The sequence below is a fragment of the Erythrolamprus reginae genome, chromosome 2 (genome assembly GCF_031021105.1).
Source record: "Erythrolamprus reginae isolate rEryReg1 chromosome 2, rEryReg1.hap1, whole genome shotgun sequence".
Taxonomy (NCBI): domain Eukaryota; kingdom Metazoa; phylum Chordata; class Lepidosauria; order Squamata; family Dipsadidae; genus Erythrolamprus; species Erythrolamprus reginae.
Window position 1 is genome coordinate 74,080,686 of NC_091951.1, and position 26,297 is coordinate 74,106,982.

The 26,297-nt window shown below is 39.9% G+C and overlaps 1 protein-coding gene across 1 annotated transcript in view; it reads right to left on the minus strand.

Moving 5' to 3' along the window:
* Positions 1–1,222: 1,222 nt before the first annotated feature.
* The window catches only part of CHST13 (carbohydrate sulfotransferase 13), a 42,192-nt gene continuing 17,117 nt past the window's right edge, over positions 1,223–26,297 (minus strand). The window contains exons 2-3 of the mRNA XM_070738359.1: positions 7,233–7,315; positions 1,223–2,727 (exon numbers count right to left, since the gene is read on the minus strand). Of these exons, the coding sequence (XP_070594460.1) occupies positions 1,882–2,727; positions 7,233–7,315 (929 nt within the window). The 3' untranslated portion in view covers positions 1,223–1,881. The remainder of the gene's footprint in view (positions 2,728–7,232; positions 7,316–26,297) is intronic.

Consider the following 26,297-nt stretch of genomic DNA (forward strand, 5'->3'; position numbering starts at 1 on the left):
ACTGCACGAATCAAAAACAGGGCGGTGAAAATATTTACTGACCCCTCGTATCCTAGACACAAACTGTTTCAACTCCTACCCTCAACGTTGCTAGAGCACTGCACACCAATACAACTAGACACAAGAACAGTTTTTTCCCGAACACCACCACTCTACTAAGTCTGCACTTTTATTTCTACTAGTTTTTTCTCATCATTCCTATCATCCTTTTCCTCCCACTTAGGACTGCACGACTGTAACTTGTTGCTTGTATCTTAAGATTTTTATTAATATTGATTGTTTCTTCATTGCTTATTTGACCTCTATGACCATCATTAAGTGTTGTGACCACATGATTCTTGTCAAATGTATCCTTTTCTTTTATGTACGCTGAGAGCATATGCACCAAGACAAGTTCCTTGTGTGTCCAATCACACTTGGCCAATAAACAATTCTAAATGTCTGTTTCTCTCTCTACGGCCCAATTCCACCTGCGATCTCTGTCTCCCAACCCATACCCTGATATCTACAGTAAAATAGATGCTTTCTGCTTAAAAAGATGCGGAGAGCTATTTTAGACAGAAAACATGACTTGACTGAGACAATATAGCAATGCTCTACAAAGAAGGCACCATTCTTATCAATATTAATATTGTTTCTTCATTGCTTATTTGACCTCTATAACAATCATTAAGTGTTGTACCACATGATTCTTGTCAAATGTATCTTTTTCTTTTATGTACGCTGAAAGCATATGCACCAAGACAAATTCCTTGTGTCCAATCACACTTGGCCAATAAAATTCTATTCTATTCTATTCTATGCATGATTAACTCAAGACATGTCTTCTAGGGGATACTGTTTAGAGGCAAAGCAGGCTCTCGGATGAATGCTCTGTTCGGCTTTCACAATCCAGTGCCCTCCAAATGTACCAGATTCCCATTATAAACCATAAGTGCTGTCATAATGGTAAGAGAAGACAGGTCAAGCATATCCTGGGGGGGGGGGGGCTGTTCTAGAAGAAAAATCTGTTCTCTTCTTAAAACACTCTATGAGAAGATGTCTAGTCCAATTGATACTGCCCAGCTCTATTGTCCTTCCAGTCTTTGGTATGACCTACAAAAATACAATTCTGCAGGAGTTCATTTCTCTCACCTGGATGAGCGTCCACTAATTGACCTGAAGAGCTTGGTGCTGGAGCATAGTTTGATTAGGCCTACATATAAAAAGGACACCACAACCATTTTTGCACATTCCCAATACATATTCACATTTTTTTAAAAAAAGTCAAGGCAAATAATGAAATATTTCTTTTGGTCAAGATTTTCTCACATAGACAAATGGGCAATCCACTAAGCATCACTCCAGTGCAAACTGATGGAAACTGCATGGGAGCAGAACTTGATGGGGAAAATGCAGTGGGTTAGATTTTTGGTTTTTTTCTCTCTGAGAAAATATAGTTCTCTGAAACACCAGCTGCAAGGATGGTAAATGGGGGAGACACAGCAAACTCTTATCTCATAGACAATTTGGTTCGCATCAAATAATTGTTCGCAATTAGACACTTCTGGCTCATATTCCCCTTTCCTCCCTCACTGTGGAGACGTTTGTGGGGATTATAATTGAACACATGAAATGCATGCACACTTTATTATGTCTCCTGCTTCCACACAGATTCTCCCACCTCCTGACAAAAGGACATCGTTGCAGTGCTTCCTAGAAACAAATGCTGTTTGGTTGAGAACAGGAGAAAGGATAGACAACCATAGTAGATTCTGTCTACTGAAAGAGGAACAAAAGACGGAAAGAACAAAACAAAACAAAAGTAGAAACGCAAGCATCTTATATCTATGTTTGTTTGGTTGACAGCAGAAACAACGAGGAAAGGACATGTAACCAGCCTCATCGTAGATGTAAATAAGAAGGGATGGTGTAATTGAAGAGCAAGTAATCCATCTTGTATAAATTAAATAATCTTCTTTGGTAGAAGGGGCTGATGTTCTTGAAGAACTTTGCAGTCAAGTTATTATTGGTTCTGGTGGTCTTAGAAGAGGTGGGGAACTTGATGCCTGCATCAGCCCCAACCAATTGCAAGATATAGTTGGCATCGTCAGCCAAGGTCTCGTACTTGCCAATGATGTCATAGTGGATAATGCAGGGGTGGCAAAGGGAGTGCACTCGTTCCCAATGCTCATTGAAAGGCTCCTCACGCTGGGTCTTTGGATCCAACAGGTAGTACACAAACTCCTCAAAACGCACATCGTGGCCACTTTCCAGGGCTTCGCTGCTAGGGTCCTGACGGTGCCGCCTGATTATCTTGGTCCCATAACGCTTATGGAATGCTGTGTTGTAGCTGCGGGTGAATTTGTTCCGGTAGGCTGAGACCAACCGTTCCAGAGGCTCCCGTACAAAGATGAACTTGAGGTAGTTGCGCAAGCGGTAGTTGATCTCAGGAGTGCTGTACTCGGAGAGGGTGCGGAGGTTGGCTGGTACATGAGCTTCATGTGCTGGGATTTCCAGGGGGTCCTGGTACTTGCCCTGCCCTGTCAAGACCATTAGGACCCTCTTCCAATTAGTGCAAGCTACCTTGGGGACGTAGCAGTAGAGCAACTCATGGGCATCATCCACCACCAGGTGCCGCAAGTCATCTGGAGTTAGGAGGCGTCGCTTGCGGGTGTAACGATGGCACATACTGTTTAACAGCTCCCTCCTGTGTTGATGAGTTGCTTGCAGGGAGGACTGCTCAAGCTGAGGAGACATAAGACAAGGATGTAAGCGGGAACAGGAGTCACTTCATGCTGTGTGCCAAGCTCCTTTTTTTAGATCTCAGTAATACTCTACCTTACATGCTGCCAAAATCTTTGCACACCTTTAAGAGCCATGAGTAGTCATAACATTGGTTACAACTGCTCCCTAAAGTGCTGCACTTATGCTTTAATAGTGAGGATTTAAAGATTCACCAAGTAAAACCGCTCTGAGTCTTCGGAGAGGGGCAGCATACAAGTCTAATATATTATTATTATTGTTGTTGTTGTTGTTGTTGTTATTATTATTATTATTAAAACTGGGTAAACTTGAGGATCCTTCAGGTGGAACATGACTGTAACCCAGTGGCAGGCCACCATTCCCGGGGCTACTGGAATGGGCCGGGAGCGTGTACGCTAAGCACATGCATGCGCCCGGTGCAGGATTTTGCTTTTGCGCATGCACAGAAGCAAAATTACGCACGATGAAGTGCACATGTGCAATTTCTGGGGTTTTTTTGCTTCTACACATGTGCGCCTGCTTCTGTCTGTTCACCCACTTCCCCTCGTTGAGGATCCATCACAAGCGGCAGTGCAGCTCCACCCAGTCACCTGCTTTCCCTCGCTGCTTGTGGTGGCTCCGTCACAAGCAGCAGCACAACCCTGCCCGCTTGCCCATTTCCCCTTGCCGCCACTTGTCCTGCCACTTGTTCCACTGCGCCTCTCACCACCGCTAGCGCCCTTGCTTGCCCGCCACTCATCCTGCCGCAAGCAACAGCTCTGCCACGAGTGGCCCATTCCACCCACCCCACCACATAGCTCATGGTGGCTCCACCGCAAGCAGCCTGCCCCCCCTTACCTTACTCACTCTAGTGGTCAACTCCTGCAGGGGCGCTGAGAGGATGGGCCAGGGAGCAGGCCAGGTGGTCCTGACCTCTGGCCACGTGGTCTGCTCTGTGCTCTCCTACACCACAGACATCTCTCCTGCAGCCTGGGAGATCAAAGAGCAGGCCACGCAGCTGGAGCTCGGGCAGGCTGCTTTTGCTCCTGGCCCTAGGTGCCGCTCTAGGCGCGGTAGTGAGATTTGGCTGCTGTGCATGTGCAACAGCTGAAATCTCCTTCAGGCAACAAAATTTCTCAGTTTATTTGCTTCCACACATGCATGGAAGCAACAAAACCCAGTAATCTTTACCCGACTTGCGCCAGTTGTGCATGTACAGCATGTGCATGTCAGGCAGCAATGGAGCGAGGCTATGCGCTCCATTTCTGCCACCAGAACTGTGTTCCCGGCATTCCTGTTCAAGGCCCATCCCTGCTGTAACCTCTAGATTCCCAACTAGAAAGTCAAAATCTGAGATTTGGAGCCTACAGACTCTAAGTCATCAGACTGGGAAGGACCAGTTCAGAGAACAGATTATTTAACCAATTTTTGTATAGTGGGCCCATTTTCAGTCTCCGAAATATTGTTAAGGAGCAATGGCAGTGAGCAGGAATGCTAAGGGTCTAAACATGTTCCATTTTATGTTATTTAATTGCTTCTATGATTTATATCTCAATTGGATGTATTTGTCTACATTTAGGAGAGGGGTTTATTTATAATCCAAAATATATTAATACTGCTTGTCATCTGTTCTTTCAAGGTTTCCCAACATCCTCTGAATGGACTCAATTGCTTCTTTCCTTTCCTTGATCAATTAATCATATGGAATGATAGAAATGAACAGTGTTAAAAATGCATTAATTTGGTATGCTGGGTCATCAAAGGCCTACATCAAATGAGCAGCTGAGAGCTCTTAGCAAAGCAAAATACTTCTGAATCAAAATACTGTAAATGTAGATCTATTTCCATGATTAGACCTCAGCTATTCAAAGTTTCATATCTTCCCATAATTGGAAACATTTCCTAAGAGAAAAAGGGTACCTCCGGTCACCAGGGATTGTAGCTTGGCTCTGGAAGGTATGACAAACAACAAATTCAGGAAATTCTTTTCTTTCTTGGAAGCTTATTCTTGATTTCCTGTGACTTCTGGCTAAATGGTGGATATTTTTTTTAAAAAAATTATTCCCTGTGTCTCTGACATTTTATAGCACTTCACCTAATGAAAAGATGAGGAAAATCCCTGAAACTTCTAGGGTCTTTTGCAACATTTTGGTTCTTGGAAAGATACTATTCATGTGTGGACTTTGGGTATCTTTTGAACTTCCCTTATAAAAACATAAAGCAGCATCTGTTTATAGAGGTAAAACTTTTTTCCTTCCTCTTAATTATAGTTAAAACGAAGTGCTTATTTGCAGTTTGACTAAATATCTAAAGCAGTCCAATCGGCAAGCTGTTTATATCGTATGTGTTCCATTCATAAAGAGAGACAGATGAGCACATTTAGTATGCCATAAACTTCATTATACACTTCTTTGGATGCACACAAGCTAAGTCAGGGATGGGTGGGCGGCCACATTTAAAATGCTGAGCCCAAGTGACTTGCACCCTCTCATTTAATGACTTTTGGTGGTGGGGCACATTCCTGTTATAGGTTAATGGCTGCAGCCAATTACAAAGCATCTTTTCATTGAAAGGCAAACAGATAAAATTTTCCAGACAGTCCACTCAACCCCCAACTCTCTAGAATACTCCCCCCTCTCAAAAAAACAGATGTGCACCAGGCGAGGATTCCACTTACTGGCTGCTACTGCGTGCGCCCGTTGGAACGAGATTTCACTGATTTCCGGTTATTTCTTTGCTTCTGCGCATGCGCAGAAGCAAAAAACCTCCAAAAATTGGTGAAATGTGATGTGCGAAAGCATCCTCACACAAGATTTTGCTTGCTGTGCATGCGCAGAAGCAATACCTCACATATGCATGCATCGTATCTCCATTTCCTCCACTGGGACTCCAATCCCAGGCTTACTGGCTACAACCCACTACTGATGGACACACTTCTAACCAAAGAATTGAGATATGATTATTGGCCATTTTATTTTTTTCATAGTGTTGCTGGAAGTAAAGATTATGGTGAAGTTTGTTTCACTGCTTTGCAACCCACCTATTTAAATCCTTACTCCTCACTAAAAGAGTCTTTAAAAAGGAAGACAGGCATGATAGGAAGATGGGCAGGTACTCAAGAGAGGTGACACAGGAAATATTTTTTTCTAACCCTACCTTATCTCAGGATTATAATAGCTAGGGTGGCACAGCAGGTAGAGTGCTGTACTGTAGATCTGTAGGTCAGCGGTTCAAATCTCATCACTGGCTCAAGGTTGACTCAGCCTTGCATCCTTCCGAGGTGGGTAAAATGAGGACCCGGATTGTGGGGCCAATATGCTGGCTCTGTTTTTTAAAAAGTGCCATTGCTAACATGTTGCAAGCTGCCCTGAGTCTAAGGAGAAGGGTGGCATAAAAATCATATGTATGTATGTATGTATGTATGAATGAATGAATGAATGAATGAATGAATGAATGAATGAATGAATGAATGAATGAATGAGCGAATAAATAATGTACTTCAATCTTGGAAATGTCATAGGATCTTAACTGTTTTTATTGTTGCTGAGTATGACAAAGATAATTAGAGCTGTGGTGGCACAGTGGTTAGAGCACAACACTCTACTTCAGGCTACTTCAGCTAACTGCTAGCTGTAGTTCAGTGGTTCAAATCTCACCACCGGCTCAAGGTTGATTCAGCCTTCCATCCTTCTGAGGTGGGTAAAATGAGGATCTACATTGTTGGGGGCAATATGCTTACTCTCTGTAAACCACTTAGAGAGGTCTGTAAAAGCACTATGAAGTGGTATATAAGTCTTTAAAAAACTTCCCCACAAAACAAAATGCCAGTTCTCAAAAGGTACCAATTGGATTAGTAACTTGGCCTCCATACTTTGTGTGTGTCTCTGTGAGTGTGTGTGCGTGTGTGTGCATCCTGATTGTTTTCTTACATCTGCATAGCTAAAAGGGTAAAAAAAAAGAAGAACTCAGTGACAAGTGAGCTTACTTTCAATTTACAGGGATTATCCCGTATTTCCAAATTAGGTGGAGGAAAAATTACTCTTTTGGCTCTCAAAATACTCTACGAATAAAATACCTGGGTCCAAATCTCCAATTCATAAAATGAGCTACACAACTTTATAGCAACTGCGTGGGCGGGGGAGGAAAGTCACATTTTCTGCATCCAAAGAGTATTCTTCAGCTATTAAATGTCTCTCTCTTTCCTGCTCTCTATTTAAAATTCCCCCTCAAAGCTGTCATTCGCCAGAGCATAGAACAACTCAAAGAAATTTGGAAGATGTGGAGAGACCTGACCAAGAGTCAAACATGACTGAATGGATAACCTCATCCTTTTTATAACTGCATTTTATTTTTATATTTTATTGCACTGAAAGCCCTCCGGAGTCACCTTCATTGCCAGGAGGGGTGGCATGAACATTTAATTAATCAATCCACCAATCAATTAATTAATTGACTTTTCTCTTCCTTCATACTGTATACAAGCACTTTGCTTTTTGAAGCACATTTACCTGGTCATCCTTGTAAAGAGTCTGAAGTGGACTTCGACCAGATTTCCCGGGCCAGCTGATCCTCAATATCCTGTCTTCTGCAGCTGGAAAGAAAAAAATGGGGAGGAGGAGGAGAGTTTAAAAATGCATGGCAAAGATTCTCTTATTTCATGGTAAGCACAAGGTTAGTCATATTTATAGAAGGAATACGAAAATCAAGGACGGAAAGAGCATTCATTTAAATTAAGATTACTTTTGCACAACCACCATCCTCATGGTAGAATTTTACCAAATATCTACTGTAAATGACATCATCTGCCTTTTGTGACTGTCCTGTCTTCTTCCTCAAAGAAGTATTAGGAAAAAAGATAAGAGGAACAAAGAGAGAAGAGACTGCTGAGACTAAGGGAAATTCACAGGAAGCACCAAAGAGAGAAAATTCTCAAAGAGAACTTGGTTAAATTGTATGCTTATATGTGCAGTTTTAGTTGATCTAATCATATGAATATCTCACTTGTTCTCTGCCATTTTTCTCTCCCAAAACTAATTATAATTATAAATGATAGTTAGGTCTTGCTTTTTTTCAATAATTATTATATCTTTCTATGTTCAATTTTCAGTAAAAATTATTATTATATGATTCTCAAAAAAGAATGTTCTGGGTACAATGTTGCCAAATATCTTTGAATATCTTCTTCCAGAGTTAAAATATTTTTTTCCATTCTATATTAGTGGCCTTCTTCTTTAATTATAATCTCTCTGGTTATCTCTGGTAACCAATCTTCAAGGTCTCCTGTTATCATGTTTTCTTTTATTCAGCACATTTTCCCAGGGAGATATATCTTTTTGGCACTTAAACTCAACCTTTTCATATATTTTAGTAAGATTTTAAATGAACTACAGGAAGCATATTCTTATGTTTTTCAAAATCTTGCTTGCAATCAATCTGGTCCCTTATACCATTGAAAAGCTTTCTCAAATCAACATTCTAATTACCTTTTGTTGCTTAGTTCCAAATAAAAGGTTTTTCTTTAAGTTTTAAACTTACATAAACTTCTTTTGCTGCAGGTTGAAATAAAATCATACAGTGTAATGAAACTTAAAGAAACTATTGTTTGGGAAAATTGACTGTCCTTGCTGAGCTGTAAAATGTAAAATCCGCTAGAGACAGCTGGTCAGTGGTGGGTTGCTACTAGTTCGGACTGATTCATCCAAACCGTTAGCTCTGACTCCAAGCCGAGAGCAAACTGTTTCTCTGCATAGGTGAAAGTGGTCCTGTCCTCCTGCCCGTGGGTTATACTGACCTTTATCTCTGCTTCTGAAACTGATCAGAGGCAGCAGATTGAATTCCTGCTCCGCAGTTACTTTCCTTGCTCCTTGCCTACTTTGCAACATGGAAGTTCCGTTTCCTTTGAACTGCGGAAATGTGCACAGCGAAGCAGTTGTAAAGACAGTTGCAACCTACCACTGCAGCTGGTCTTGTCATAGAGAGGATTTGTGAGGAACACTCTGAGTGATCCTAAGTCTTCTTCATCTGGACAGAAGCTAATTCATTCACCAGCTCTATTTTTCACCAGTCATCAACTCTGTTTAAAAGTAACGTCTCTAGTTCACCATTGCTTCCCTAAAGTCCAGTTGCATTTGGCATTGGACCAGATTACTTACAGGACCGCCTCCTGCTGCATGAGTTCCAGCAACCGATCAGGTCCCACAGAGTTGACCTTCTCCAGGTCTCATCAACAAGACAATGTTGCTTGGTGGGGCCTAGGGGAAGAGCCTCCTCTGTGGGGGCTCCAGCCCTATGGAATCAACTCCTCTCAGAGATTCGCACTGCCCCCACCCTCCTTGCCTTCCGCAAGAATCTCAAAACTTATCTATGCCACCAGGCTTGGAGCCATTAGACTCTAGCCCCCTGGCCGACAAATGTAATGTATGTTTGTTGTGTGAATGGTAATTATTGATTTTAACACCAGTGGGGTTTTAGATTAATTTTAAAATTAATTGGATTAGGATGTTGGCATTGTTTTTTATATGTTGTGAGCTACCCCGAGTCCTTGGAGAAGAGCAGCATATAAATCAAATTAATAAATAATAAATAAAATAAATATTTTTCTTAATTTGCATATTTTTATTCTTCAACTTTTATTTACTTAATAATGTACTGACGTGAGCCCCAAAGTGACTCTGGGAGGCAAAAGAAGGGATGGACCAAAGGCAGTTCTATGAAAAGCAGAGCCAATGATCATGGCAGAACGAAGAAGCAATGAGTAGACTGATTCTTCAATTATTTTTCTCTGGACAAAGATCATCCTCAACTGCTCCAGAGCAGGGGTCTCTAATCTTGGCATCTTTAAGACTTGTGGACTTCAACTCCCAGAATTCCTCAGCCAGCTTTACTGGCTGAAGAATTCTGGGAGTTGAAGTCCACAAGTCTTAACGTTGATAAGTTTGGGGACCCCTGGCTTAGAGTAAGAGATACCAATACACTCAGATTTATTTTGCTCTACTTGAAAAATTTGGTCTACTCTTTCTTGTCAGATCCTTTCTATTCTGTCATTCTCTCCCCAAAACTATGACCTTTAACTTTCCTTAACTCTCACTCCATAGGCCTAATTTCCTGCTGAGGTGCCTTTAGTCTCTGCAACTAAAAACACTAATAAAAACTCAACATCTTGTTTTCTTTCTACTGTTTATCTGCCTCTGTCTTGTTCTGCAAATGCCTAAGAAAATGTATTTGTTATACAGTTTAATACAATGTACAGTTAGTCCTCAACGTATGACAACTGAGCTCAAAATTTCTGTTGTAAAGTGAGACACTTGTTAATCTAGTTTTGCTCCCTTTTCTGACCTTTCTTGCCACTGTTGTTAAGTGAATCACTGCAGCTGATAAGTTAGAGCACGGCTTCCCCATTGGTTTCGCTTGTTAAAAGGTTGCAAAAGGTGATCACAGGACCTTGGGACAAAGCAACAGTCATAAGTACGAACAAGTTGCCAAGCAACTGAATTTTGTTCACATGATCATAAGGCTACTACAAAGGTTGTAAGTGTGAAAAATGTTACTTTTTTCAGTGCCATTGTATCTTTGGGCAGACACTAAATGAACTGTTGTAAATCAAAGGTTATCTGTACCTCATGGTGCAGCACGTGCAAAATGACTGAAAAGTAAAAAGTGTGTAGAACTGTTGTACAAGGGACATACAAAATGTTCACAAACTCCTTTGTCAAGTCAAACCAATAGCCTCAAAGGCCAAACAGATCAGGGGGTGGTGATATTGACTGAGTTTCTTTTTTGAAACAGTTTTCTTAACATTGTTATTTCTTTTTTAATTGATGTATAACACTTTCTGAATTAGTTCAGCAAAACTTCTCTAAAGGGTTCACGCTGAGCAATTCAGAGGTTCCTCTGCTCTCTTTTCTGCTATTCTCTTTTAAGGCAGAGATATCTCAAAAACGTATGCGTGCTGAAACTTTCCATAGTTGCAATTCAACAAGTGGCAGCTTCCAGGAATAATTGCCCAACCCATTGCATGTGTTCTTACGACTAAGTGATGTTGTTATGTAATGTCTTGCTAAGAGTCTGTTCAGACCACAAGAAACCATCTGACTTCCTTTGTGTCCCACTTTGAAATTTTGGACCTGCTGTGTAAAATGTCTTTCATTGGAAAAGAAACATCTGTCAAGGCAGCTCCACCAAAAAGATGTTAAGAATTTCTCCTATGTAAATGCTGTGAGAATAGGGTTTTTCGCTAAAAATGTAATACTGTATGTCGATTTTAGTCTTTTGCCCCAAACATATTGATACCTGTTATCCATTATAGAATCTGTGGCATATATCCATGTCTATGCTCACTTTCCTCTTGAGTACCATGAAAATAACAGAACCACTAGATCTAGGCTACAAAAGTTCTGGATAACAGTTAAATGAAAACCAAGATCTCATTTGCTACTCTTCCAGGTTTTTGCAACTCAGGGATGATGGCCCTAATAATAATATTAGAATAGAATTGGCTTTCATTTATTTCTTCATAACTGCAGTTGGCACCATTTTTCTGATGTACAAAGAGATACTATACTCAGGGAAGGTAGACCTCAAGATTTGGGAAACCCTATCTATAGAGACTGTTGATGGGCACCTGGAAGCCGCTATACAGCTGTTAAGAAAAAAGGAAATAAAGATTGGCGATAAGTGCTTCTATCAGCATCAGAGATCAGTAGAAAAGGAACCTGGGTCAACCACATAAACCAAAAAGTTAGCCTACTCTCCCCCTCATGGAGAAGCTGATCAAGCAATATCCTTCAGGAAGATCCGTTAGATGGGGCAAGCAACGGATCTGTTCACGAGGCAGGTTGCTGCTAAAGGAACAGGAAAGGGGAGCTGATGCAATGAAGTCAGTTTGAGGGCTAGGGTTTAAGTGGTATGAACAAGCCTCTTCCCCATCTAGCTCTACCATAGTGAAGAAGGAAGTGGGGTATTGCAAGCAACTGCTATTCTTGCCCACAAAATTACTGTTATCAAGATGCAAGTAAAAGCATTTTGGTAAAGTTCTAATGGACATAGATGACCGTGGATTTTAAAAAACGTGGGTGTATTTTATTTCTCCTAGATAAGTTTTCTCCTAGAGAATTTAATCATTTCAGGGTAGGATTTAAGGAATTAAGATTGAGAAACTTCTGGCTCCAGATGAAGATGTGATCACCTAGCCAATTTGTAGACAGTTGAAATATACCTAGAACATGTGCATCAAAAATAACCTTGATTCTTTAGAAAAATGACTTGAAACCAATAGAACAAAATTTAACAGGAATCTGCAAGATTTTTCACTTGAACAAGAAATCAGTTTAATAGGTACAGGATTGCATCTATGAAAATATTTGCAGAATATACATAGTTCTTGGAGACCACAAGGAGCTTGATCATTAAGGGAAGTGATTGCTAAGTAAAATTGCAACTGTGCTTATGATCTTAAAAGCATAGAGTTGGAAGGGACCTTGGAGGTCTTTTAGTCCAATCTCTGTCCAAGGTAAGAATCTTCATATTATCATGGACAAATGTTGTCGAATCTTTTCTTGAAAATATCCAAAAATGGAGTACCAACAAGTCTGGGAGGCAAGCTGTTCCACTGCTTAATAGTTCTCAGCAACAGGAGATAGAGTTGGAGCCTTCTTTGTGGTGGCCCCAACCCTCTGGAATCAACTCCCCCGGAGATTAGGATTTCCCCCACCCTCCTTGCCTTTCGCAAACTCCTTAAAACCCACCTCTGTTGCCAGGCATGGGGAAATTGATTCCCCTGGGCCGTTTCCGCTTTACGTATGATTTGTATGAGATGTATGATTGTTTTTTATATTAAGGGTTTTAAATTGTTTTAACCATTGGATCTGTACTGTTTTGTTGTTGTGAGCCACTCCGAGTCTCCGGAGAGGGGCAGCATTCAAATCTAATAAATAATAATAATAAATAAAATGTCTCTTTATTTCCAGGTTGCATCTCCCTCCCTCTCAGCCATCCCTTCTTGCCTACTCTTTGTGGAGGATAAATCAACACCCTGGAGTAATCTTCAAGGACTGGAACATTGTTCTTCTGTCTCCCCTCAGATCTCTCTTCTAAGCAAAATATACCAATAATTCCTTTAGCCATTTTTCAAAGGATTTAACCTCCAAGCCCCTCATCTCACCTGGTCTTTGGGTTTCCAGCATGTGCACATGTGCTGGCCAGCTGGTGTTCGCAAGTGCCAGAATGCCAGAAACCCAAAGACTAGGTGGACAACACCAGCCAACTGATCCTTCAGGTTTATGGTGCTCCGGCGCACGCAAAAACCAGAAGACCAGCTGGCGACAGTATGTGTGCCCACAAAGAAGACTCTGGTGCCACCTCTGGTCACCATCACGGCCTTAGAACATTTCATACCATATTTGAAAAGGGCATTATGAAGGAGCACACTAAAACCTTTTTGGAGACCAAATGCAGCGCACACATTTTCTTCTTCCCATATGCATAAATATAGATATTCTGGCCATAAATATTGAGGTTACAATTAGCAGTACAGCAGGATTTTTCATCACTACACGTTTCCCAAGATTTAAATATCCTGGCTGAAAATCATCCAACTTTATGAAGCAGTAAGTGTCATCAGCCATAGTTAGATGCAAAGTCACAGCTGTTAAGTTCTAAGAGAAAGAATGCTATTGAAGAAGCAGGACTACTCCTAGGAGGATCCTTACCTCTGTTCTGCTCATATCATCTCATTTCAAGCATCAAGCCAAATTTTGCAATGAAATTAGTTTAACAGAACAAAAATTATGTTTTCCATTGAAATTCTAGCTCTCCAGGCAAGTCTCTTTTTCCAGTCCATGAGGAGATGCAAGCATCTATTTCCAACCACAATACCTATCATTTCCAGCCATCTGTTGCTCTTCAGATTGAAGTATCACACCCATCTCTGACCATAGTTTGGGGCAGAAAAGCATGTTTCAATATTGAGATCTGACCAGAACACTTATACCCATTTCACACATTACTCTTTTCTCATACTACTCCATGTATACATACTATGTATAATCAATATTTGTTCAGTACAAAATATAGAAGTGTGTTTGAGCTGGATTAATCACCAACCAAGACAGGCATTGTCTTTTCGATCATTTTAATAGGCCTAGTGGTTTTCACACTCAGCAACTTTAAGATATGTGGACCTCAACTTCCCGAATTCCCCAGACAGTTAGGATTGTCAAGTTGTCAAGTTTTAAAACTACTGCTCTAAGAGTAATGATGTTTTGTACCCAGGAACATGCTGTTCCACTGATAGATTGTCTCTCCCTAACCTGCGGATAAGAACTTGTAATCCTCCAGTTGTTACTGGTCCAGAATTCCTAAAATTATTAATTCATTGGCCACATTAACTAGGGCTCCTCAAATGAGTTGTACCACTCTTGATGAGACATGTTAATAATCTTTGCAGGCATAAACCAAAACAAAGACACAAATCACACAGATGCTGTCATAGCTCAGATCCATTTTACATACTGTATACAAGAAGAGAAATGAAAGCAATCAACAATCCTTGAGAAGCAAACCAGCTCACTGTGGCTAAAAGCTTAATAATAAAAATCCATGGGTCTATATAACAAACCTAACCAAAATGTTGCTAAGATTTTGAATAATTTCAATATTTCTAGATCTTTCCACATGGCATGATTTAGCGAATGTTGAAGGGGATGGGAGGGAGAACTGAATATTTTGGCATGTACTGCAGATGCCAACCTAGAAACCAGGAGAGAGTGAATTCTAGCCTCACCATAGTTAGGAAAGTCAGCTGGGTGACCTTGGACCAGTCAATTTCTCTCAAGCTAACCCACCTCATAGGGTTGTCATTGTTGTGGAAAAAAAACAAAAAGAAGGAAGGAATATTAGGTATGTCCACTGCCTTAAATTACTGTTTTAAAATAATAAGTATGGGATTTGAAAAATGTAATTACTAAATAATGAAATCTACTTCTGTTGCTTTAATAGAAAACTGGCTCCCTGAATTTCTCTCCCTTCTCTGTCCTAAACCATTGTTGTTGTTGTTGTTGCAACACCTTTCCTTATAAATATTTTGGAGAGCCAAAACAATTTTCAGTTTCCCCTTTACATTAAAATAGACATTGACCCATAGGAATTTTGCACCTGTCTACTACATTCATTCACTACATTTGTACATTTAAAACACACTGTTCATTAACCTCTAATAAATTTTGTAAAATGAATGAAATTAGGTAGACAGATAGGATACCTTTCACAGTACAATTCATTGGGAGAAAAAGAACTTTAATAAAAACAACTAATAGTTGCTAATATAAAGTTTTTAAAAAAGACCATTTTAACTAATTTCATGTTTTTCATGAATGTTGAACAGCTTTGCTTGTTTGTCACTCCTGCCATCAATCTTGCATATTGGAGAAAGCAAAAGGTTCCAAGTTGAAGTAATATTCTATTAATTAGCAGTGATACCATCCCCTAAGAATTGGACAGCAATAATCACTTAAAACCAAGATCTTGAAATGGGATGCCAAAAGGTTCCTATCATTCTCTTTCAAGAATAGGAAGGCAATCAATCTGAAGCTAAACTGGATGGGTTATAAATCTGATTGAATGGGATAAAAGACAAAGAACTAATGTTCTTTGGTAGCCTTTGAGAGATGAATTTAGAAAACAGCTTTGCTGTCATTAATTATCTGAAACCAGGTATTTGAGATAGCTTTAACACCCAGCATCCAAGCTTGGAGTAAACACCTCTCTAATCTTTCCCTTTATTATCATTTTCTGACCTAGTATTCAGAATACAGTGTTCCCTCGATTTTCGCGGGTTCGAACTTTGCGGAAAGTCTATACCACAGTTTTTCAAAAATATTAATTAAAAAATACTTTGCGGGTTTTTTCCCTATACCACAGTTTTTCCCACCCAATGTCATATGTCATCGCCAAACTTTCGTTTGCCTTTAATAAATATTTTTTAATAAACTTTAATAAATAAACATGTTAAGTAATAATCTGAATGGTTGCTAAGGGAATGGAAAATTGCAATTTAGGGGTTTAAAGTGTTAAGAGAAGGCTTGTGATACTGTTCATAGCCAAAAATAGTGTATTTACTTCCGCATCTCTACTTCGCGGAAATTCAAGTTTCGCAGGAGGTCTCGGAACGCATCCCGCATGAAAACAAGGGAACACTGTATACCTAAATAGGTGAATATGGTCACCCTTTAACTTTTCCACAAGATCCCAATATTATATTTGGCATTGGTATTATGCAATCAAGAAATCCAAATCCAAGTTTTCAATCTAGTTCTCTCTCTTGCTTCTGAATGGAGAATCAGTCACATCTGTCCTCCAGTTTTGTCCCTATTAACCCAAGTTTTCAACTTCCTCTCTTTCCTTTCCAACTAAGCATGAGAAAGGCACAGAAGTAGGCCAAGAGAATTGCACAACATGGGTCAATCATGTCTGACTCTTTTCTTTCCATGGAATTGACAGATAATTAGATTCATTCCAAAAGATGGAAGTATAACAGCAGAAAATATATCTGCAGTTTGTAATCAACCATTCATAAGGAACTTCAGGGAATGAGATTTGTCACCATCCATGAAAACATATTAAGCATGTGGAGCAGATTAATAAACTGAAGCTCTAAATTTTAATTTCAGTTGCCTCATTCTACCATCAGAACCCATTACGTGATTTTAAAGCATTGACTTTGGCTGAATCACCATAATCTCAGGGAAGTTCAAAGGAGGTACAAAATGAAAGAGTCCCATTTGTAGCATGTACAAAATGTTAATCTCTCCACCAACTGAATTCAGCCATCTCTTCCTCTTTTGGTTGCGTTTACACAAGATATAAAAAGATGTTGAAAATTATACAGTTGCTTTAAAAGCATACAATATAGCTCTGGTCAATAATTACTCAGAAAAGGAGATCTTGAGAAGTGACCCAAAATATCTTTTCTTCCTTATTACAGTAATCCTCTGCTGTTTTGGGAAAGAGTGTTACCTTTGAAGAAGAAAACTGCATTTATTGGCTTGTTACTTTTATGCCTTAGTTTGAGCTGGCCTTTTAGAATGCAACAGTCAGTAGAAGATAAAAAGAGATAAAATGGCCTAGTCTGTTGGAATTAAGTCATAAAAACCCATCCTTAATAAGTTGTTAAATTTTGTCTGAGCCTTTGAGGAACGTACCATTGTATTTCAAACCAGCCTATCATTAAATGGAAAGGTTAGGTGTGTGTTTTGTTTGCAGACAATTCCAGATCCATTTCCCAGCACCACAAAGGGGGAAGGGAATTAGAAAGAAATCCTTCAGCAAAAAGAATTAAAAGGACATTCAAATAAAAGTATGCAGTAAGCCACTTTAGAAGGGGTGTTAAACTGGCAGGCCAAGGGCTGGATGCATCACGCACAGGCTATGCCCACCCCAGCTCCAAAAAGGCAAAAAAAACATTGTGATACATCATGTGACGTGATGGAGTTTGACACACATGGTTTAGATAATTGGTTTGACACCCGTGGTTTAGACACTTAAGTAACTTAAGTAATTTAGCAATAAACCATAGATGGTCGTGTGCATTCATTCATTCATTCATTCATTCATTCATTCATTCATTCATTATTCATCCATCCATCCATCCATCCATCCATTCATTCATTATTCATTCATCCATCCATTCATTCATCCATCCATCCGTTCATTCGGTTTCTATGCCACCCTTCTTCTGAGACTCAGGGCAATTTACAATGTATTAGAAATCAAAATAAAACTGCATTCTTAAAAAACCCACAGTTAAAACTAAACAAACAGGCTCACATGTCACATATCCAACATTCATCCATTAGGCGGGGCAAGATGTCAAAGTTTCAGTGGCCCCAAGCCTGCTGGCAGAGGTGGGTCTTCAAAGTTTTGTGGAAGGCAGGGAGAAGGGGGGGCAGTACGAATCTCTGAGGGGGAGCTCATTCCAAAGGACCGGGGCAGCCACAGAGAAGGCCCTTTCCCTAAGCCTTGCCAGATGACATTGTCTGGCTGACGGGACCTGGAGAAGTCCGATTTTGTGGGCCCTGACCAGCCGCTAGGATGTATGAGGCAGAAGACGGTCCTGTAAGTAATCTGGTCACATGCCATGTAGGGCTTTATAGGTCATAACCAACACTTGTGTGCAACTCTGCTGCACGCAAGCTTTATTGTTTCCTTATCCTCCCTGATTTATAATCTCTGTATTATAAAAACACAAAAAAGAGCAATCCTGATTATTTTTAAAGCATGTATTGATTATGTGAAGCTTCATGTTTTAAGTCACTGAAATCATAACACCATATGCCCACAGGAATAAAACAAACCCTATAGCCCTACCACATTTATGCGGGGGATAAGCAGCATTCTATAATAGGACAAAGTAAAAGCTTAAAACTAAAAATAAGAAACTGGAACAGCATAACATTCTTGGCCTGTGATTATGATTAAAAAAAAAAAAGAATTGGGAGTTGCAGCAATGTCATGTATCATTTTGCCACAGCAGCCTTCAGTTTCTATGGCTCAGATGGTCTTTTTGGGGCCTTTGTCACTGTTGGATGGAGCCCAGCCCTAATTGCACCATTGCTCAAGTTCAGAGGATACACTTGGGAGGTCCTTCCACACATTCCATAGAAGCAAGAAAGAAACAGCTGGCTGGTACCGTCTCCTCTTGCCCCATATAGACATGACAAGACAACTTCATCTTCAGTTCTCAAATGGGCAATTCATCAGATGCTATGGAACTGAAATATGATGTGGTCCCTCAGAATTTTGCACACTGAAACAACACAATCTTCTGTAGGGAAGGGAATGCGTTGAAAGTAGAAAAAGGGTTTTATGACCATGACAGGCAATTAGACGTTTTGATGGATAAAAAAATAATAATACAGTACATGGAAATCCAGGGGAGAGATGCCCGTTGGCTTTCTGACCATCTTACCATGGCTATCTTTCAGTTCTGTTATATTAAAACATGCAAGGAACGTATTGCAGTTTTGCATGGAAGAAATTCTACTATATTTTGGCAGTCAGTCACTAAACTGCATTGCCCTTGAAGACAATCTTCATTTTTAGCTATTTGTCTTCTCTTCCTGCAAATTCATCTGTCTCTAGACTGCAGCCATTTTTCTTTTTCCAAGAAAGACTGGCATGGCTGTGGCCTGACAGATAGTTGAAGTCTGAAATGACTGGAACAATTCACCTAGCAAACATCCTAGACTTAATAGCTGCAATGGGATGCTTGCGAAACCAGTACTGGCCCAACACACACATTTTTTGCTCTTCCTCCTCCTATTTCCCCCCCCCCCAACAATAAACTTGTTAGACTGTGCTAAATTAAGCAAATTAACTTATGAATTACAGAATAAACAAAATAAGAATTACTACAAAGTGTGGGAGAAACTGTACAATTGGATAGAAAAAAAAATAAGAAAGGGAATTAGTATTAAAGGAAAAATTAAGTAATAAAAACAGAATTGTAAAACACTCATTAATAAGTAAATTATCATGTATGTATAAATGTTTTATGTTGTTTGTATGTTTGTTGGAAAAAAATAAAAACAAATGTAAAAAAATAAACTTGTGAGATAGGTTATGTCGAGAGAGAGTGACTGACACAACGCCATCCAGCTGGCTTTCATGATTAATGTGTAACGTAGATCTCTAGACTAAACTGGCTCTAAATAAATTGATAAAATGTTCACATAGTTAGGACTGCATTAATAATATAGATCCAGAAACCTATCGAGTATTCATGCAACTAGATAATGTCAGACTTTGTACTAAATCTGCACTTCTATTCTACTAGTTGTTCTCATCATTCCTATCACCCATTTCCTCCCATGTTGACTGTATGACTGTAACTTGTTGCGTATATCCTAAGATTTTTATTAATATTGCTTCTTCATTGCTTATTTGACCCCTATGACAATCATTAAGTTTTGTACCACATGATTCTTGACAAATGTATATTTTCTTTTATGTACGCTGAGAGCATATGCACCAAGACAAATTCCTTGTGTGTCCAATCACACTTGGCCAATAAAAATTCTATTCTATTCTATTCTATTTATCAGAGAATATATCTCTGCATTTAAGTACCAATAGTATGGTCTTCAATAGAAAGCAGCACATAATGAAAGAGTTATGTGGTTTTGAAGAGATACAAACCAAGACTTTTGTAAGGGCTGAGAAAAACAGAAGATCACGTCAGAGGCATGGATGGACTCAAGAGGTGCGAAAGGTAGTCTCATTTTAGAAACGTAAGTGGAAAATGTGGTTAAGTAGAAACTGTGGGTAAGGCCAGAAATCTGTTGCTTTTTTTTTCTTTGTGGGGGAAAATATTATGTGATGGTTCTGTTTTCTTTTATTCTTGTCTACTCTAATATATCATATAAAACTCCTGCCTCTTTTTCAACAAAAAAGGTGCTATGAGCATCACCCTCACATCTTTGCAGGCATTATACACTTGCAATTCCTGGGCCCATGCTAAAGAAATCAAGTTATATATGTCAGTGTGAAGTTCAGTTATGTCTGCTCTTGCAAGTGAACACGTCATCATATAAATGCCTAAATCAGGAGTGTCCAACCTTGGCAACTTTAAGACTTTTGGACTTCAACTCTCAGAATTTCCCAACTAGGAAGAGTGGCTGGGGAATTCTGGAAATGGAAGCCCACGGGGTTTTAAGGTTGCCAAAGTTGAACACCCCTGACCTCAACGGTTTTTCATCTCTAAGGCATTTAACTGACACTGCCCAGTTCAGTGCTGCAAATTTTCTGTAATGAAAGTGTTAAATATTCAACACAAGTAAAACATAGGCTTCACTCAGGTCCACCATTACAGTGGGAAAATACTCAAACATGATTGGCCAAACAGTCTGACAGCTCCCTATAAAAGGGCTAGCTGTCGGACAGGAGTTTGGCTGAGTTACTGAACTGTCAGACAGTAAAGAACTATTTGTTAGCAAGTTCCCACTTATCTCGCCTCTTTCACTGCCGATTCAAAACTGGCAACGAGGATGGGACATGGAAGAAAGTAACATGACATAGAAACATAGAAGATTGATGGTAGAAAAAGACCTCATGGTCCATCTAGTCTGCCCTTATACTATTTCCTACATTTTATCTTAGGATGGATATGTCGCCCCGAGTCTTCGGAGAAGGGCGACATACAAATCTAATAAACAACAACAACAAAACAACAACAACAACAATAATAATAATAATAAATGTTTATCCCGGGCATGTTTAAATTCAGTGACTGTGCATTTACCAACCATGTCTGCTGGAAGTTTGTTCCAAGCATCTACTATTCTTTCAGTAAAATAACATTTTCTCAGGTTGCTTCTGATCTTTCCCCCAACTAACCTCAGATTGTGCCCCCTTGTTCTTGTGTTCACTTTCCTATTAAAAACACTTCTCTCCTAAACCTTATTTAACCCTTTAACATATTTAAATGTTTCGATCATGTCCCCCCTTTCCCTTCTGTCCTCCAGACTATACAGATTGAGTTCATTAAGTCTTTCCTGATACATTTTATGCTTAAGACCTTCCACCATTTTTGTAGCCCATCTTTGGACCAGTTCAATTTTATCAATATCTTTCTGTAGGTGAGGTCTCCAGGATTGAACACACCGCGGCATTTTGAGCAGCGCAGCAGCAGCCAAGCACTGGATCAATACCTTCGACCTCAGCCATCATGATGACTCCCCACGCACCACCTCACCCTTTCAACCCAGCCACAGAATAGTGATAGTACCACATGGAGAGATTTGAATGCTTCATGGAAGCCAATGATTTCCTAGGGCTCTCGGAAAATAGGAAAAGATCATTATTCCTCAGCTACTTTGGCATAGACATTTCCGACAAAACAAAAGCCCTTGTCTAGCTAACCACTGTGACAGCCTTGTCTTGGCAAATCCTGTGGAGCACATTACAGTCACACTACAGACCTGAAAAAAATCAAAGTTTGTAAAATGCCGAGAGTTCCACAGCCGAATACAAGAAAAAGGCAAAAGTGTAAACCAATTCACAGCTATCCTGAGGAAACCCTCAGCAGGGTGTTAATTTAGAGAGCTGGAGGACCCGCTATTAGAACAACTCATAAGCAGAATCAGAGATTTGAGATTGCAATGGCAATTGTTACAGAAGCCACATCTCACCCTGCAGACCGCACTAGATGAGGCCAGAGCTGCAGTCTCAACTAGCCAATTAGCAGTGGCTTTTCAAAATAATGGTGCCAGTACCACTGTCACTGTGCATCAAGAAAGCATGGAGCTGGAAGAAGCGAGAGAAAATGAAGATGATGTTTGCCACTTCCGAGCAGAGAAAGGCAGAAAAAAAACCCAAGGCCGACGGATGGTCATCTCTATGTATGAGATGTGGGGGCCAACACCTTAGGGCAAATTGCAAATTTAAGGAAGCCATTTGCCAGTGCTGCAACCAAAAGGGTCACCTGGCCAAAGTCTGCCAAGCCAGACGACCCGCAATGTTCAAGACAAAAAAGATGGCTAGCTATTCCGGCCGGAGACCTCCTCATACACAAACACATCTCCTAATGCAGTTATGAAGAATCTGTTTTGGTTTGGGTGCCAAAACGGTGCGTGCACATGCAATAGCGTGTGTAAGCTTGGCCCACACTCATAAGGCAATGCCCTCCCAGCCATACATGCACACAAGAATTAAGGAGACATTTCCTAACACTTAAAACAATTAATCAGTGGAACAAGTTGCCTCCAGAAGTTGTGGGTGCTCCAACACTGGAGGTTTTTAAGAACAGATTGGGTAACAATTTATCTGAAATGGTATAGGATTTCCTGTCTGAGCAAGCATTTAGACCAGAAGACCTCGAAGATACCATACCTTCCAACTATGTTATGCTTATTCTGTTATTCTTTCTTTCTGATGAGTCCAACTGTCAGCTATGGCTTGGACCAAATAAAGAAGAGATACAAAATTATTTCCAAAGTTGCATTTCACATCAAAATAGTAATAGGATATTTATTGTATCAGCCCTGAGTCTTCAGAGAGGGGCAGCATACAAATCTAATAATAATAATAATAATAATAATAATAATAATAATAATAATAATATATTATTATTATATTGTACTTTTTGTACAGTTGAGTTTGACACAAGCTCTGACACTTAAATGAGCACCGTGATTATAGTTCCATATGGCTCAGCAGTGAACACTTTTTTCTTCATTTTCCCAAGAAACACTAAATTGTCTGTGTTGTAATTTTCTACTTCATAAAGATCAATAAACATAATGCAATGCTTGTGAATAAATACAAAACATATATTACATGGATCAATATTTCACAACTTAGGAGATTCACATTTCTCTTTTCCTTGGATGTGTCTGACGCATAAAATAACCACAAACTAATCACAAACTGCCCACAGTGTTCATCACCTATAAATTTTGGCAATCAAAAAGATTCAGTGCAGTAAGGGGGAAAATATTGACTGTTATTTGCAAGACAAAAGAGAATGCAAGAAACTGCAATATTGGATGGATGATATGACGGCAATAAATAAAGAAGCTTCTGAATTTAGAGACAGCTGTTCTGGCATGAGATAAACCAGCATTGAATAAACACAAATTCACTTCCAATTCAGAAGTCATGCAGGGCGTAGGCAATTGTATATGAAATCTATGCAAGTTTGAATCAAATAAATTAAACTTTGAGCTGCACTGAGCAGCAGGAGACATACACATACCATTTCTCGTAAATCTATGAATTAGTCCAGTTTTTGCTTTGCTCTCATTTGAGCACTGCACATATGAATAACAAGACAGCTTTTGGAATTAGAAGCTTATTGACCACAAAATGTTCCTTCCCTCACAAACTGTTTCCGTATTAACTTTATTAAAGGAAAACAGTTACGTATACTCCATTTAAGCAACTCCTCGAAGCTCATCCTTCTCTTTGCCAACTCTCCCCTGCCTAGAAATAGTTTGGCTTCTTCTGAATTCCTAGAGATCCTACAGATTGGAAGAAATTTAGCACAGTTACTTCTTGGCTTATGCATCCCTGACTATGAAATTATGCATACTTCTATATATTTGATGACTCATTTGGTTCATACTCTCTACCCAGGAAAGGGGAGTGAAAATTTATTTGTGGGGAAGAGTATTTGTTATTAATTTACTTATTAATAATTTATTCAGTATTATTTTTAAATGGTTTTAATGGAAATGACAAGTAGCAAGCCCAACAGAAAAAGGCTTGTGTGTAAACAGGGAAATTAAGTTTTTTAAGAGAAAGGGATGGTAATAATCTATGAGCTGCTCTAATCAATTATTGAAAGCTACAGATAGTGGAGAATTGACTCATCCACTTTCTCACAGAGGAAACGCAGTATAGCGGAGTGTTCTCTAAACCAGTGTTTCCCAACTGTGGCAACTTGGAGATATCTGGACTTCAACTCTAATGCATTCGCTGGCTGGGGAATTCTGGGAGTTGAAGTCCAAATATCTTCAAGTTGCCAAGGTTGGGAAACACTGCTCTAAACTATAGAAGCTACATTGGGTTGCCAGTTGGGATGGGGGTCCAATTCAAAGTGCTGTTTATGTCCCATGAATCCATTTGCATATGCGTGTGCAGACACGTGCACACACATGCAGGTACTGCTTTGGGTGTATTGGCACCATGAAAACTCTGGTTCAAGTCCTTATTCCTCTAAACAGGGGTGTCAAACTCGCAGCCACGGGCCAGATGTGTCATGCGCTGGCCACACCCTCCCCTGGTTTAGCAAACGGGAGGAAAGATGTGATAGGTCACATGATGACAACATGACGATGCGAGTTTGACATCAAGCTCTATAACAGTGATGGCGAACCTTTTTTACCTCGGGTGCCGAAAGAGCATGTGCGTGTGCTATCGCACATGTGCGAGTGCCCACACCCATAATTCAATGCCTCAGGAGGGTGAAAACAGCTTCCCCTGAATCTCGGAGGCCCTCTGGAGGCTGGAAATAGCCTGTTTCCCAACTTCTGGTGGGCCCAGTAGGCTCATGTTTTGCCTTCCCCAGGCTCCAAAGGCTTCCCTGGAGCCAGGGGAGGGTAAAAACACCCTCCCCATCTCTCTGGAGGCTCTCTGGAAGCTAAAACCACCACCCCCAGAGCCTCTGTGAAAGACAAAAATCAGCTGGCTGGCACACACAAACACAGTGGAGCTTAGTTAGGGCAACAGCTTGTGTGCCAGTAGATATAGCTCCTCATGCCACCTGTGGCACCCATGCCAGAGGTTAGCCATCACTGCTCTATAAGATCAACAGAGATACCTAAATCAGGCAAGACCTCTCAGCAAAAAATGCAGGTGGTTAGCTAGAAGAATAAAATAAGGCATTAAATACAAGGGCATAAATTGCAATTAGATGTCTTCATATCTATGGAGTCTACGGAGAGGGGCGGCATACAAATCTAATTAATAATAATAATAACAACAACAACAACAAAGGGCTGAGCAGATATTTTCTATGACATTGCTATTAACAGATTTGGATTGTTGAAGTAATTGTTGTTAGACAACTGATATACATTCAGCAGAAGATATTTGCTGGATCTCAATATTGATCTTAGTTGGGATTTAGCAACAGCCAAGTAGTTTGAAGTATATTATCAATTACAATATGTCAATTATCTGAATATGCATTGGAAGCAGAGGTGGGATTCACATAATTTCCCTATCGGTTTGCCCAGCACCGAAAATGTGAGCGTGCGAGCATGCTCACTTCAGTCATTCACGCACCTTCTGCAAAAGTGCTTTGCTCATGCACACAGCTTGGATGCATGTGCATGGCTTGGAAACATGGCTAAATAGGACAGCAGAGCGCTAGGGCGTGTGGGCAGATCACTACTATTGGTTTGCATAAACCAGTTCAACCCGGCTGAATACCACATCAGACTGGAGGGCTATTTTGCTACTAGAGGTGGACTCTAGATAGTTTCTCTTTTTAAAATAAAATATAGTAATCAATGTGGTACAGAAATTTGGTTTGGGGTGCAACTGGATAGAAGTAAGTATTATATGCTTATTAAGCACCAAATAAATGTAATAGTAGAAAATTAATGAAACTTTATTTTAAAAAGAAATATTAGTAGGTATTATTGTAAGGGCAAAGTCCATGGGTGAGAATAGGCAAAAGGGATTTAGAAGTTAAGATATTTAGTGATTTGGAAAGAAGTGTTTTCAGTTGAATAGGTTAGGTCAATTCAGATCTTATCCAGATTTTATTTATTAGATTTTCCTACCCACCTTTATTTCTTTATACATAACTCAAAGCTAAGATACCTAAGAGTTTTTCTCACTCCTATTTTTCCACATCAACACATCAAATCATTAAAACACAGCCACCCAATCTACTTGCCACATTTGAACCAGAACTTCATCCCCACCACTATCTGTAAGAAAAAAATGTCAGTCGCAAACAAACTACAGTGTTCCCTCGATTTTCGCGGGTTCGAACTTCGCGAATAGCCTATACCACGGTTTTTCAAAAAATATTAATTAAAAAATACTTCGCGGTTTTTTTCCTATACCAC